This window comes from Setaria italica, chromosome IX (assembly GCF_000263155.2).
Source record: "Setaria italica strain Yugu1 chromosome IX, Setaria_italica_v2.0, whole genome shotgun sequence".
Taxonomy (NCBI): Eukaryota; Viridiplantae; Streptophyta; class Magnoliopsida; order Poales; family Poaceae; genus Setaria; species Setaria italica.
In genome coordinates this window covers 13,940,657-13,955,101 of record NC_028458.1, presented here as the reverse complement: position 1 = coordinate 13,955,101, position 14,445 = coordinate 13,940,657, and the positions used below count along the sequence as shown (strand labels likewise).

The following is a 14,445-nucleotide window of genomic DNA, read 5'->3' as shown; positions in this document are numbered from 1 at the left end:
TCCCCATCTACGAAGGTTATGCTCTCCCGCATGCCATCTACGTCTCGATCTGCTGGTAGGGACCTCACTGATTCCCTCATGAAGATCCTGACCGAGAGGGGCTACTCTTTCACAACCACTGCCGAGCGGGAAATTGTCCGTGACATCAAGGAAAAGCTTGCATACGTCGCGCTCGACTACGAGCAAGAACTCGAGACTGCCAAGAGCAGCTCATCAGTGGAGAAGAGCTACGAGCTGCCTGATGGGCAGGTGATCACCATTGGTGCAGAGCGCTTCAGGTGCCCGGAGGTCCTCTTCCAACCATCTTTCATCGGCATGGAAGCCCCTGGGATCCACGAGACAACCTACAACTCCATCATGAAGTGCGATGTGGATATCAGGAAGGACCTGTACGGCAACATTGTCCTCAGTGGTGGATCCACCATGTTCCCTGGCATCGCCGACCGCATGAGCAAGGAGATCACCGCGCTTGCTCCGAGCAGCATGAAGATCAAGGTTGTTGCTCCGCCAGAGAGGAAGTACAGTGTTTGGATTGGAGGATCAATCCTTGCATCTCTGAGCACATTCCAGCAGGTAATATCGAGTTTTCCAACGGTTATTCTGAATCCAACATCTAGGTTTATTTGAGGCGTTCTGACATAAGTTCTTTTTTTTTTAACTCTGTGCAGATGTGGATCTCAAGGGCAGAGTATGAAGAATCTGGTCCAGCTATTGTCCACAGGAAGTGCTTCTAGTCGTCACTCGTCACTTAGCCTTATTCCGGGTCCTGGAAATGCGTTGGTTTTGATGACTTGTCTATGGGTGTATCTACTCTACTATAGCTCGCGGTTTTTTGTGCATGCATATATACATATCCTGTAACAATGTGGAGCCAATCGGGCACTGTATGAAGTATGTAGTTTGTTTTGAGGTATTGATTGAATTATTCGATTCAATGGGTACTTGGATGCCTGGAATGTGCATGATTCCTGATTTAACCTTGTGTATGATGCAGCGGATTTCACACTTGCGGCGTCATTTATGCTGCTGTGTTATATGTTTGTCCTCTGCCAGTCTCTGCCTGGCTTGGCATTTGTCATGTCGCTTCTCCAATTCTTGTCCTGCTTGCATTCGCAGGCCTGCAGTCATGGAAGAAAGAAGGAAGAGATCACGCGGTGACACCGGCATTTAACTCTGGGTCTGAATTTCATCCCGCACTCTTTCCCGCAGCCATAATGGAGATAAAAAGTGATCTTTATAGACGACCTGGCTCACCATTATGCAAATAGTCCATATAGCAATCCATCCTTACAGGTATAAGCATATAGCCCACCTATAAGGATAAAATAATATAATCTCTCCACTTCCCAAACCTCTACGTGGCTGGATAAATTTTTTTATGTGCCGAATGGATCCCAGCCTACAGTCCATCCATGGTTCAGCATCGTGAGCAAAAAATAGCCATAAAGATTACTGACACGGGACCCACTTACAAAGGCCACTTTTAGTCTTTATATTTGCTCATGCCCTTAGCCATTACCGTTAAATGTCTCATGAAAAGATGAATTTGCCACTGTTGTGTGGTGTCAGAGCATGGCCCTACACTCGCGACGCCGCCTGCCGCCCAACCTCTCTTCCGTTCCAGCCTCCCCGCGCCGCCTCGGCCTGCCGCCGTATCTCCAGCAGCGCCCCATGTCATTCTCATCGCCGTCCCTGCACGGATCCCCGCCCACTCTGCTCCAGCGGCCCCGGCACCTACACCTGCTTGTGCATCTGATCACGCGCCGCCGCCGCCGGCAGCGGCTCCAGTAAGGCCCGCCGCAGTCTCCACTGCACTCTGCAGCTCCATGAATGTGCTTGCTCGATCCGTTCAATGCAGGGCCGTAACTGTGCGGTGCGTGCGTGCATGCTTCTTCTGATGGCCTTAGGTGATTAAGGATCAGTCTTCAGTTATAGTACTGTGAAATGCGAAATGCGAAATGCTTATTAGCTCCTGCGAGTTGATTGCACTAGTGTGCGAGTAGCAGTTCAGATTTTTCTTTTTTTCTTTTTTTTTAATTAAAGGAACACAGAGCAGTTTTATCCAACAAGCTTGCTACTGGAATCCTACAACACTGTCATTCTTGTCAACTTATTGAAATTCATCTAACCTTTTGTGTCCATGTATTTTTTTATATCATGGAATATTAATACGTTGATTATTGCTACATAAGATAACAGGGGCAAATTCGACTTTTCACCGGTCATTTAACAGGCATTGGATGGAAAACTAACGGAATGTCATATAGGGCATGGAATTCAGTGCCAAATAGGGGAAGCTGAAATTTCAAGGGCCAAACAAGGAATCAGTCATTATACCAATGCCAAATAGAGAATTTTCTCTTTGCCCAATGGATATACCACTTGCAAGTTGTGTACTTCTGTAGCACCGGCAAGATCTTGCAATATTGGGAGTCATGATTCACAAGGTCAGACAACGAGACGATGGCTGATGCAACTCTGAAAGGAACAGCTGGGAGGGATTAGCTGCACCAAAATCATTGCGGAGAACGCTGGAACGCCTCCTCCTAGGACTTGTTTCGGTCCCTGGGAATCTTCCCTGTCCTTTCATCAGCTCTAGCGTGGAGTGGATATTTCCTGGGAGATATTGATCCTTTCGAAAAAAGAAAGAAACGAGATGGAAGCAGAGAGGTTTTATAGACTTGAAATAGTCAGTTCTGAATTCCTCCATCTCTTGTGTGGGAAGCCACGCGCTTGTGTGGTGAAGGGTTAAGAAATGAAATAGACAGCTTCTGACTTCCCCCATCTCTTGACTCACAAGTCACCGCAGAATCCCCCTCTTCCAGCAGACCGGCAGCTGCCTGGGTGCGACGTTGAAACAACCCGACAAGCGGCAGGGCATCCTTTTTTTTTTCCATCTGATCATCATCGCTGCCCTACTGCTCTGAGATGTACTGATTCAGTTCTATGGCGATTCAGTCGAGTACTTGAGTTCAAAATGGTACGGTGGTCATTTGAACAGGTGCAGGAACTTTCAATTACTTGATCTTCCTTTAATCTCACTGCTATGATTGAAATGGACATATTCATCATTTTGTTTTCGATTTTCATTGACACAATTTGGATCTTAAACGCAGGAGAGGTTTATTCATAGTTGCGTTGCCCATGGGAGTTCACATGACATCAAAATCCCCACCTCACTCCTTTTTGCCTCTGTGTCCCAGTAACAACATTGAAATTCTCTGGCAAAGTAGGACGCCACACAACCACTGATGGCAATGGGCTTCCTTCCCATCCACAGAATCATCTCACTGGTTTTCTGTTCAGCCAGCTTGTTCACGTCCGGTGCAACAGAAAATCGCCTTCTTCCCAGCAAGCCTCTTACTGTCGGAAGCACACTCGTCTCTGATGATGGCACTTTTGCCCTGGGCTTCTTCTCCCCGTCCAACTCAACCAGAAACCGCTACTATGTTGGCATATGGTACAACAGCATCCCCAAGGACAACATCGTGTGGGTTGCCAATCGTGCTACGCCGATCACCGATCCTTCGTCTGCGACACTTGCCCTGACAGGCGGATCCAACCTTGTTCTGTCCAATACTGACGGCCAGCTGCTTTGGATGGCAAACGTCAGTGCTCCAGGAAACTTGTCATCGTCAGAGAACATAAGTGGAGAAGCCACGCTTGACAACACTGGAAATTTTATCCTTCGGACATCAGAGGGTGCCGTCCTATGGCAAAGCTTTGATTACCCAACCGACACTCTTCTCCCTGGCATGAACCTTAGAGTAACCCACAATAGACATGCACTACAATGGCTGATTTCTTGGAAGGACCCCCAGGATCCATCCTCCAGTAGCTTCTCCTACGGCGCAGATCCTGATCAGTTTCTGCAGCGCATCATCTGGAACGGCTCAAGGCCATACCGGCGAAGTCCGGTATGGAGGAACTACTTGGTAGTTGGGTCATATATGGAGAGTGTCAAGTCCACTATCTACATGACAATAAGCCGAATTGAGGATGAGATCTATATCTCCTTTGGCATTCCAGGTGTCTCCTCAACTGTAAAGATCAAAATGGACTACTCAGGGAAGATAAAGATCCAAGTCTGGAACAGCAGCATGTTGGAGTGGAATGTCCTGCAGGCAGAGCCTGTCCATGACTGCAATACATATGGATACTGTGGCGCATTTGGTTACTGTGATAACACAGAGCTTATTCCTACATGCAAGTGTTTCGATGGTTTCGAGCCACTAAGCAAGAAAGACGGGGGTGATGGTAGGTTTTGGGAAGGATGCCGCCGCAAGGAGACAATAATATGTGGTCGAGAAAATAGGTTCTTAACCTTGACGGACATGAAAATTCCGGACAAATTCGTGTATGTCAAGAATAGAAGTTTTGACGAATGCTCAGCAGAATGCACTAGCAACTGCTCCTGCACAGCATATGCTTATGCCAATATGGGCACCACGGCTATCAATGGGGATGACACAAGATGCCTATTATGGATGGGAGATTTGATCGACACAGAGAAAAGCGTTGAAATTGGAGAAAATCTATACATTCGAGTTAACAGATTAAGTGGTATTTTTTTTCATGCTTTCTTTCTCTGCTTTGCTTATGTTGTTTTCTGTAGGTCCGGAAAGGATCCAATTGTATCCTCTTATTGCTCCACACAGATTACATTATTGGACCTTGAATACGGTCTTAAGAATAGTTAGCTGCGATTAAAAATTAGAGTAGGGTTAAGACTTGTAATACCTTTATCTTGTATTGAGTTTAAAGAGGAGGTTTGGCCTGAAAAGATGCCTTCACCCTGACCATATTGTCTGGTTAAGACATTCAAATTTACTCTACTTAACATAGCATGTTTAAGAATAGGTCAGTTTTTTTTTTTGAAGCGGCAAGAAAAGGTCAGTGAAAATTAAGTTTATTGATTGCCATCATTAAATTGTCCTAGCACCTGCATGTTCTAAGGAGGTACTGAAATCACATGACACCTAACTAGACTAGGCCACACAGCCATCTCGAGCAATCGTGATTCAACCACAGAGTGACTGAAAGCCTTCCAGTGTAACCATCCAAATAAAGACTAAGCATGCACGCTTAGCAAAAATCACTGCAGAATGATATTTACAGCCTTTCATAGGATATTCTCAATTTTATAGGAGAATATAGTTTTACAATAGCAGAATAGTAATTTTTTGGGGATGGTCACGATAGTATATCAGTATATTACTATATCAATGAGCTATAAGAACCGTACTGATATGATTATGATAGTAGGATCTGCCTTCTGAAGCTATTTCCAATGATTTTTTTGGGACTTAAATTCCTCTCTCATTGTCCATGTGAGAAATAGCGCTTCAGCATTTGTGATATAAGAAAGTTATGGTACTTTATTTTAAGCATCAAGCAAGACCATGTGTGCCAAATGCTACTATAATGCCAGATTTACCTATAATTCATTGTCCATGCGACCATGCGAGAAATAGGTCTTCAGATAGTTTTGCATGTACATTCATACTTGTGAGAAATGTTTGGTTTGCAGTCTAATTATAGCACAAATTATCAAATCATGATCATCTTTCTGGTTTAAATTTGGACAGATAAAAGGAGGAGTAATATACTGAAAATTACTCTGCCAGTTGTATCAAGTTTGCTCATACTCATATGCATGTGGCTTGTTTGGATCTACAACTGCCAAGGTAGAACAAAAGTTCCCTTATTTAGCTGTGTATTTCTCCCAGGAATGTTTTAGGCCATTTCGATATTTCATAAGCAGTGTTCTTTAATTATCTTTAAGAGAGTATCAATATTCCTCTCAGCCAAACAAAGGAACAAGAAAATCTGGAAGAAGATGATATCTGAAGCTTTGAGCACTTCTGATGAACTTGTGGATGGAAAGTTTCCCTTTATTAGCTTCCGAGAAATTGTACTAGCAACAAACAATTTTTCTAGCTCCAACATGCTTGGGCATGGAGGTTTCGGCAATGTTTATAAGGTAGTGAGAAATCTTTTCTTATTGTAGAAAATCATTGTATTTCTAAATGGCTTGATCTAAGAAATATGTGATTGCGCAGGGAACATTAGAGTGTGGTAAACCAATTGCTGTGAAAAGGCTTAGTAAGGGTTCTGGCCAGGGGATATTGGAGTTCAGAAATGAAGCAATTCTCATTGCAAAGTTGCAACACAGAAACCTAGTTAAATTTCTTGGTTTCTGCATACATGGAGATGAGAAAATATTAATATATGAATACTTGCCAAACAAAAGTTTGGATGCCTTCCTTTTTAGTATGTTCTTATTTTGTCTTGCTAATTTTCAGAATTAATTAAATCAACAAGTATTTCTGATGTTATCACTCAATTTATGCTACTGCTGGCAGATTCCACAAGGAAACCATTACTTCATTGGTCAATAAGATTTAATATAATCATAGGGATAGCTAGAGGACTTCTTTATCTTCATCAAGATTCAAGACTGAAGATAATCCACAGGGATCTCAAAGCAAACAACATATTATTGGATGATGAAATGAGCCCCAAGATATCTGATTTTGGTATGGCAAGAATATTTGATGGTACCCAGCAACAAGGAAACACCAACCGTGTTGTCGGCACATAGTGAGTAATATAATACATGAACCAACTTTACAATTTGTTCTTGCGCTTGAACCAAAATAAATCATGTTTTTACTAATTGGACAATATTTCAAACAGTGGTTACATGTCGCCTGAATATGCTTTGGAAGGTGTGTTTTCTGTCAAGTCTGATGTGTATGGATTTGGAGTTTTAGTTCTAGAGATTGTGAGTGGATCAAAGATCACCTCTATGCACATAACAGAAGATTTCCCCAACCTTATAGCCTACGTAAGTACTACGAACTACTCAAATCACTACAACTTACTGTTAATATGCATCTTGATGGGATATGATCGATGCAGGCATGGAGCTTATGGAAGGATGGGAACACAAAAGATTTTGTTGACTCATCAATTGTGGAGACCTGTTCGCTTGATGAGACTTCGCGGTGTATCCATATAGGGCTCTTGTGTGTTCAGGACAACCCAAATGCTCGGCCACTCACGTCATCAATTGTGTCAAATCTGGAGAATGGAGATACATCACTTCCACATCCAAAGCAGCCAATATACTTTGCAGAAAGGAACTATGGAACTCATGAGGCAGCAGAAGAAGCTATTGTGAGTTCTGCAAATACTATGAGTATTACAGCGTTGGAGGGACGCTAGAAGTTTAATACCTGTAGATACCGATTAGTGTGCTTATTTGTTTAAATTTAGGCAAAGCATTTGTTCTTGAATAGCTTTCATATCAAATGGGACAAGACTAAATATTCTCTTCTAAAGAAACCTCACCACAAAGAATTCCGAACGTTTTAAGTGAAATAAGAGAAGGTAAAATATATGTCATGCTTAAAGTAGGTAACCCCACATGGTAATATTATTTGCAATGCTGGAATTCTTCTTCGTCGTTCCTATGAGAATTGAAGTATTGAACTGCTAATATTGAAATTGCTGCAAAGTTCTCATGAATTTCATGTGCTCCAACTGGGCCATTAAAGTTTACTATTTGTTGCATGAACTATAGAAACATCCAAACCAATAAATTTAGTGTTTTTCCCCATCTAGGCTTTTTTTAGGTTTGATTGAGTAGGCATTTCTTTTACCAACAAAAAGTAAATCTGCACATTTGTAGTAAAACGTTTATGCCATGTGCTTACCAATTTCTTAAAAAAATATTCTGAACAGTCTGAGTTATGAGGCGAGGGCGAGCGCGGCGGCGGCGCGTGATGCCTCTAGACTCTAGGCGGACTGGTGGAAGAAACATGGCTGGCCAGCTGATGAGCGGCGCGGCGCGGTGGAAAAACGGCAGCGGCTGGTGACCCCGCTCACCCGCTGCGCGGCGGAACGCGTCCGGCCGGGCGGGGCCGGAGCCATGGCTCCATCTCTGTCTCGCCCGCGTGCACTCAAGCTCGCCCGAGAGCACCACGGTCCACGCCTCCTCGATCTTCTCCGTTGTTTATTCGGCAAGATGGCAGAGGGCTACCCAGCTAGCTGCCTAGCTGGGTGCTCGGCACTCGGGCACTCGGCAGATCCTGCCTTCGGCCAGCAGAGCGGTGGTTGAGCAGGTTTCTGGTTTGAGAAAGCCGGGTTTGGCCGCCTGATCTCCTCCAAAACCGAGGCCCTCCCAAGTGCCCCCGGCAAACCGGAATGGGACCGAGGTTGGCTGCCAGTTGTCCCAAACATTGTCTGACCAATCCCGTCAGCGCTGCGCCAACCTCTCGTTGACAAGAAGAATATGTCTGCCGTGCCCTGCCCATTGGCGGGCCGCGGGCGCAGCTGCTCCCTGCTGAACTCCCCTTCCTTGTCCTACGCCAAGGGTCAACTCCATGGTGCTGAACTGCTGATACTGCCACTACTGGACACTGGGACTCCACTTGTTTTGCTCGTCGCATGCCGGGATGCCCAAAACAGCAGCGCGGCCGGCGCCAGCCTGCCCGTGAACCCGATCCGGCCATTTCTCTACGGCAACTTGCAACCACCGCGGCACCGCCTGCGCCCCGGCCACCCAATATAAGCTCCCGCCCTTGTCCCGGATTTCCACTCACGATCCGACGATCACATCAGGAAACCAACTGACTGGGAAGTCAGAATGCACTTGACGCTCAGCCCCGCGAGGACGACGAGGAAGGCGCCGGCAGCGGCGGCCGCTGCGGCGCACGCGCGGTCCGCGAGCGAGCCGTGCCACCCAGCGCTCGCGCGCCTCGACGGCACCGTGCGCGCGCTCAGGGCGTGGTCCTGCTGCTGCGGCGGAGCCGTGGGCAGCTCCTCCTCCTCACCCGCCTACGGTCTCGCGCTCCTGGAGGCCGTCCTCGCCGCGCTGGGCGACCTGCTCGCGACGCCGCGCACCGCGGCGGCGCTCCACGACGCCGACGACCGGGTCCTCGACGGCTTCCTCGCGCTCGCGGACGCGTACGGCACGTTCGGCGCCGCGCTGCTCGCGGCGAGGCAGGGCGTGGCGGACGCGCGGGCCGGCGCCCGGCGCGGGGACGGCGCGGCGGTGGCCGCGTCGGCGCGCGCGCACAGGAGGACCGAGAAGGAGCTGCGCCGCCTCGCCGCCGCGATGAGGCACGCCTCGAGGTCGGGGCGCGCGGCGGTGGCGCCCACGCCCAGCTCGGCGGACGCAGCGGGCGCTGAGGTGGTCGGCGTGGTGACGGAGGCGACCGTGGCCGCGGCGGAGGCGTCGGCGGCCATCTTCTCGCGGTGCGCGGCCATGTCGCCGGACGTGCCCGCCATGGCACACTCGCACAGGTGGCTAGCGAGGCTCGGTGTCGCGCCGGCGGCCAGCAGCAAAGTAGCGCCGGAAACGGCGCCAGCGGCATTGGAGAGGCTAGAGGAGCTAGAGGAGTGCATTGCCGGGCTGGAGAGCGGGAGCGAGAAGGTGTTCAGGAGGCTGCTGCAGGCTAGAGTTCTACTCCTCAACATCCATAATCCCTTGTAATTCCTCGGCTGTGCTGCCGACTTGCAATCAGGATTTCAGAGGATCAAAATAGGAAATGTGCAGAGTAGTTTTCAGTTGGGCACATTGTTTCAAGGCGGACCCAGCTCGCGTTGGGGAACCGGTCCGTGCACTGGTTGGGCAGACCTGTCACTCTTTGCATCTTGAACAGAATCGTTTCCTTCCCTTCACGTGGTATTTTGATCAACGAACAAAACTTCGTTCATGGAAATCAGTTATAGTTCTCCCTCCATTTCAAAAATGCAGGGTGCAGTTTGGCCCGTGCATTCTTTTACAAAACGAAATAGAGGGAGTACCATACTGAATAGATTTTGAGTTGTAAATCTAGAGCCAATCTCTCCAAAGGAGGACACGCTGACAATTGGAAGAAAATATGCAGTTTCAAGTATCAACAATGGTGACAACAGACAAAATGGCAAAAGTACATGCTTCTTATTATAAGAGCGTTTTGTTCTCAAACGAACACTCGTAACCAATTACAGGGAAGGAAAGATACAACTATAGTGAGGTATATGAAGAAAATATCCTTGCTATGTACCAAGCATGGGGGAGACTCTGGCGGCCACAAAATTGTTAACTATGGAGAAACAGCTATCAACACTACAGCACCTTTTATATGAGCATTCGAAGGTGCAAAACTGCCTCTCCACCAGGGATAATATAGGGTTATTCGACCATCATCTCTTTGCAATATTTGAACATCAGGCACTTGTTCTGTGATGCCAACCAGCAGAAAAACTTGCAATTCATAGGCATCCAATGTTCCCACATCGGAGAGTAGGCTTGACGGTCGGAAGAATGAACCTATCGCACAAATAAGGCACTGAAAGATGAATGGGCAGTGTATGTGCCTGAAGCCATCCATTGCCAAATTTGCATATCTTGCAGGCCCTGTTGAAGCTGAGAATGTTGCAGTAATTACTAGAGTTGACAAATTGCTGAAGAGAACCTGGCTCATCAACTCAAGCAATGCCACCAACCAGGCACCATCATGTAGTACTTCAGCCAATAGCCAAAGCCAGAGTGAGGAACTAGAGGAAATTCCTGAATTCTATCAAATTACCTGGAATTAAGCAAGCTTTGCAGATTGTTTTGCCAGAACAAAATTTTCTGGACAGAGAACTAAAGGGAACCCAACTTCAAAGGTTTAACATTGCCTCATGAATATTTACCTACCACGAGGATAGCACAGACAGTTGAACCATGACTTTTGAGTTCCAAGCATCAAAAGTCACAGCTATATGCAGTTGAAACATGCCTTTGGAGTTCCAAGAATCAAAAGCCACAGCTATGCCCATCGTATTAGCCCTATTAACCACGCTCATCCATGAAGTCGACAACATCTTTACTGCTCTTATGTCTCCGGTACATCCAACAAGCAATCCTCATGCTCAACAAAATCATCACCACTCTCTTTGGCATCAGAAGCGGCACCTGAAGCCATGTTGGCACTTGAATTGGCGTTCCCAAGTCCTCGTCGGCGCAGGAGCATGAGCTCAACGAGCTTGGCCCTTGCCTCAGATACTTCATTCGGCTCAACAAGCTTCCCACGATCATACGCCTCCCTCAAGAACACTGTGTGCCGCTTTCCCTTCGCCGAGAGGTAGAATATTCCGGGGTGATCCAAGAACACGTCCCGGACATTGACCTCGATCCCAAACCACTTCCTGAACTGGCTGAACTTCTCCACCTCCACCATCTTCTCTACTGTCAGGCTCAGGAACTCGTGAGCGATCCCAACTGCCCTCTTCTCCATCTTCCTCCTCGCAAGCTTCGACACTCTCTTGCTCCCTCCAGCCCTCGGACTGACGGCCTCATACGGGCCGGCGTATGGAAGCTGCTGCCACTCCTTCACCTTCTTGCGGTACTCCTTGGTGAGCCTGAACCCCGGCGGGAACTGCAGCTTGAACGCGTACCTGTCTGACCGTGTCTTATCCACCACCGGGGTGAAGTCCTCGGCCGCCGAATCGGCAACGAGGTGGAGAATGTGGGTGTTGGGCTCGGCGGGGTTGGGGGCGAGGCGAAAGAGGTGCGGGTGCCCCGCGATGACGGATTCCTCGAAATCGTCGGGGAGGGAGAGCTCGCGCCAGACGCGGAAGACGGCGCGGAGGGGGAGTGCGCGGGAGCCCGACATCGCGAGGAGGCGGTGGAGCGTCCGCGCCGCGTCGGCGGGTGAGCTGGCGACGGCGAGGAGGTCCGCGGCGGCCGGGGTCAGCGAGAGGGAGAGCGGGAGCGGGGCGCGGAGGTGGAACACGCGCGGGAAGAGGCGGAGGAAGTGGAGCGGGCCGCGGCGGTGGAGGCGGAGCGGGAGGCGGCGCGCGAGGTCTGGCAACGCGAGCGGCTCGGGGGAGGCCCGCAGCGCGTCGACCAGCGGCGACGCCGCGACGAGCGGGAGGTGCGCCGCCGCGAGGCGCTCGAAGGTGTGGTCCAGGTGCCGCGCCGCCACGTGCTGCGCCGCGGTGGTCTTGCACCGCGCGTGCAGCAGCCGCGCCGGCACCCGCAGCGGCGAAGGCATGGCGTCCGGCTCCGGCCGGGCCGGCGCGGCTTGGGGTGGTTTGGCGATCTGCTGCTGGGAACTGGGCCGTTGGGCCGAATGGGCTCGGCGTGCGGAGATGCGATAGCAGCCTTCTGGGCCTAAGGGTTTCGTTGCGGAGTCCATATTTTCCACCGAGGTAGGACTCGCCGCGGACGAAATTTCAAACGATCCCGGAATCTGGTTTTCTACCGGCGCCGGAATTCTCTGCTGCTGTTGCGTGGATCATCTTCATCTCGTCTTCGTCGCCTCCTCCTCGTCCGTCCTCTTTGGAGTTACCCAGTCGAGGACCTGGTCAGGTGAGAGTGCACACGCGGTTGATTTCAGTTCCTTTCATTCTCGCTACTGGCCTACGTGGAAATTCGAATTGCGCTTCGCTTTTGCGTGGGTTGATGATGATCATATCGATGAGCAAGAGACTCCGATCCCGTTCCTTGTTTCGTTTTGAAACGAGAGAGTCCTGTTCTTGGATCCTGTGAAAGAGGGGGATTTGTGCCCGAGAAACCCTCGCCACGGAGGAACATCGATGCGGGTTCGGGGTAAAGGAAGGATGCGCCATTGCGTGCGTCCACTCTTCTTTTTCCCCTTTATAGAGATTCCATCCATGGCATTCTCTTTTCCTTTGTTTTTTTTGGATTTTTTATTTCGTTGGATAAACAAAATGTGCTTCCACGGTTCCACCATGCAAAAAAATCATCTCTCATGGGCTCACAGGAGAACCAGGTTACGTCTTTGCAGTTCCCTCTCCGCGTCATCGAATGTGAAACAGCACACCTCTGATCTACTCCCTCCGTCCCGTTTTAATTGTCGCTTAGGAACCGGGATTGCGAGGGGAACGTGGTTCCCGAGCGACACTAAAAAGGGGACAGAGGGAGTATGTGGCTTTTATAACATCATTTCTCCCTGAAACAAAATTGAATTGGGGAATTAGGTGTGCACAAAGGATCCTAGGAATCGCAGCATTCATTATTCCCTGGTGAAATCCTGTGCAAAATATCAGGCCAAATAGGTAGGACACGCATGAACATGAATCATCAAAGGGGATGCACCAGTCTACGCTGTGGTCCCTGCATTTTATTGCACCGACACTGTCTAAGCATGCCATCAGCCCATCACAAAAACTGCAATTTTTTTCTCCCCACATGAGGTTTTCTATTTTTCAAGTCCAAAGGGGAAAAAAACAGAAAATGCTGGGAGCAAATGGAGGCCCGACAATCTCTCCCCATAACCCTCTGTGGTGCTCTTTGGCCATTGACCCAATCCTGTCCACTCTCCATGCAGGCAAAGAACAAGGTGGGAGAAAATCGCCAGAAGCAGTGTGTGAGGAGATAAAAAAGGGTAACAGCTCAAAAGGAGAGCCTTTTGGTTTTACCCTGCTTCTACTGCAAACAACCATCATGGCCGGGCAAAGCTGCCCAGATCAATGATAGAGTGGGCGACAGTCAGAAGAGGGCAGGGCAAATTTGCTACGGTGACAAGGGAATCCTAAGATTTACAGGTGAGTAATTCCAAGATTTAACCCAGTTCTGCTTTCAATCTTGACAGTTTGTGAGATTTTTTTGCGGGTCATTGACAGTTTATTCAAAAAAATTCCTCCAAAGTACTCAAAAAAAGTTTTCTTTTCCTGCAATGTCATCATCTGCATGCAAATACCAGTTGATTGGTTCTTGAAAGTAGACCCTTGAAATGTCAAAGATTGTTCAGAAACCAATAGTCCAGAAATTTTGTTCAGAAACCAATATGCCAGAAATTCAGGGCAAATTTCTCGTCACGGTGCATGCATCATCATCTGTTTCACAGTCCAAGGAAAGAAACGTCACATCGTGCAAGGGGCCTAATTCCAAGGACCGAAGACTTGCTTCTTCTGAAATCATCTTCCTCCCACGATCCTCTGGGGTCTCCATAGCCAGCCATTGGTCCATGCCTCCATGGCCATGACCACGCGAGGAAGGACAGGCAGGAGTCTGGCCTCGCCCTCGGTGCGCTCCCCGCTTTTTTCTTCCCAATTCCACTCTATTTTATTCCCGTGTCGGCCTGATCTTTCCGGGTGTGGCCTCCATTCACACCCTCGCTTTCTTTATTTATGAAAAAGGACGGGTTAGCTGGGCTGCTGCTGACATGTGAGCGTGTTCGGCATCACGCCACCACTTCACTCCCCCTCACCAGAGCTCAGTGCCTGCCTCACTCACCTCACCATGGCTGAGGCCTGAGGCAGAGCTCGAATAAATAGACCGGACCCCTGGTGCTACTCTACTGCCCCGTTCCCCTTCCCCCCTCTGGAACTTGGGGGTTCCCTGCCTCTTCTTCGTCGTCTACTCGTCTTGGCTTCCTCCACTGCCCTGCCTTCCTGAGCTGGCTTCTTGTTCGCAGGTCTGGTACCTCTGCTGATTCG

General features: G+C 48.9%; 4 protein-coding genes and 1 pseudogene across 7 annotated transcripts in view; 4 read left to right on the top strand and 1 right to left on the bottom strand.

Annotated features, from left to right (window-relative positions):
• Positions 1–977, top strand: part of LOC101775657 — a 3,288-nt pseudogene extending 2,311 nt beyond the window's left edge.
• Positions 978–2,716: 1,739 nt separating this feature from the next.
• On the top strand, positions 2,717–7,887 carry LOC101774977 (G-type lectin S-receptor-like serine/threonine-protein kinase B120). 3 transcript variants are annotated; one of them, XM_012848850.3, is made up of 9 exons: positions 2,717–3,001; positions 3,117–4,563; positions 5,589–5,687; positions 5,808–5,983; positions 6,063–6,273; positions 6,366–6,603; positions 6,700–6,850; positions 6,925–7,182; positions 7,750–7,887. In XM_012848850.3, exons 2-9 carry the CDS (start codon positions 3,252–3,254, stop codon positions 7,759–7,761), a joined length of 2,457 nt encoding a protein of 818 aa, XP_012704304.1. In that variant the 5' UTR covers positions 2,717–3,001; positions 3,117–3,251; the 3' UTR covers positions 7,762–7,887. The 3 variants fall into 3 exon arrangements, with proteins under 3 accessions (XP_012704304.1, XP_004982640.1, XP_004982639.1); XM_004982583.3 differs by lacking the exon at positions 7,750–7,887 and having other exon boundaries at positions 2,718–2,980; positions 6,925–7,426; XM_004982582.3 differs by lacking the exon at positions 7,750–7,887 and having other exon boundaries at positions 2,718–3,001; positions 6,925–7,426.
• Positions 7,888–8,620: 733 nt separating this feature from the next.
• LOC101773904 lies at positions 8,621–9,719 on the top strand. The gene has a single exon (XM_004982579.3). It carries the CDS (start codon positions 8,654–8,656, stop codon positions 9,500–9,502), a length of 849 nt encoding a protein of 282 aa, XP_004982636.1. The 5' UTR covers positions 8,621–8,653; the 3' UTR covers positions 9,503–9,719.
• Positions 9,720–9,933: 214 nt separating this feature from the next.
• Positions 9,934–12,035, bottom strand: LOC101754742 (protein ROOT PRIMORDIUM DEFECTIVE 1). Its single transcript, XM_004986381.2, has one exon. It carries the CDS (start codon positions 12,033–12,035, stop codon positions 10,875–10,877), a length of 1,161 nt encoding a protein of 386 aa, XP_004986438.1. The 3' UTR covers positions 9,934–10,874.
• Positions 12,036–13,526: 1,491 nt separating this feature from the next.
• LOC101774305 (probable methyltransferase PMT18) overlaps positions 13,527–14,445 on the top strand; it is a 5,438-nt gene continuing 4,519 nt past the window's right edge. Inside the window, exon 1 of one of the 2 annotated variants that reach the window (XM_012842791.3) lies at positions 13,527–13,551. The gene's annotated coding sequence lies outside the window, so the exon portion shown is untranslated. Of the gene's footprint in view, positions 13,552–14,160; positions 14,424–14,445 lie in introns of those variants that run through there. The other variant, XM_004982581.4, reaches the window with a different exon arrangement.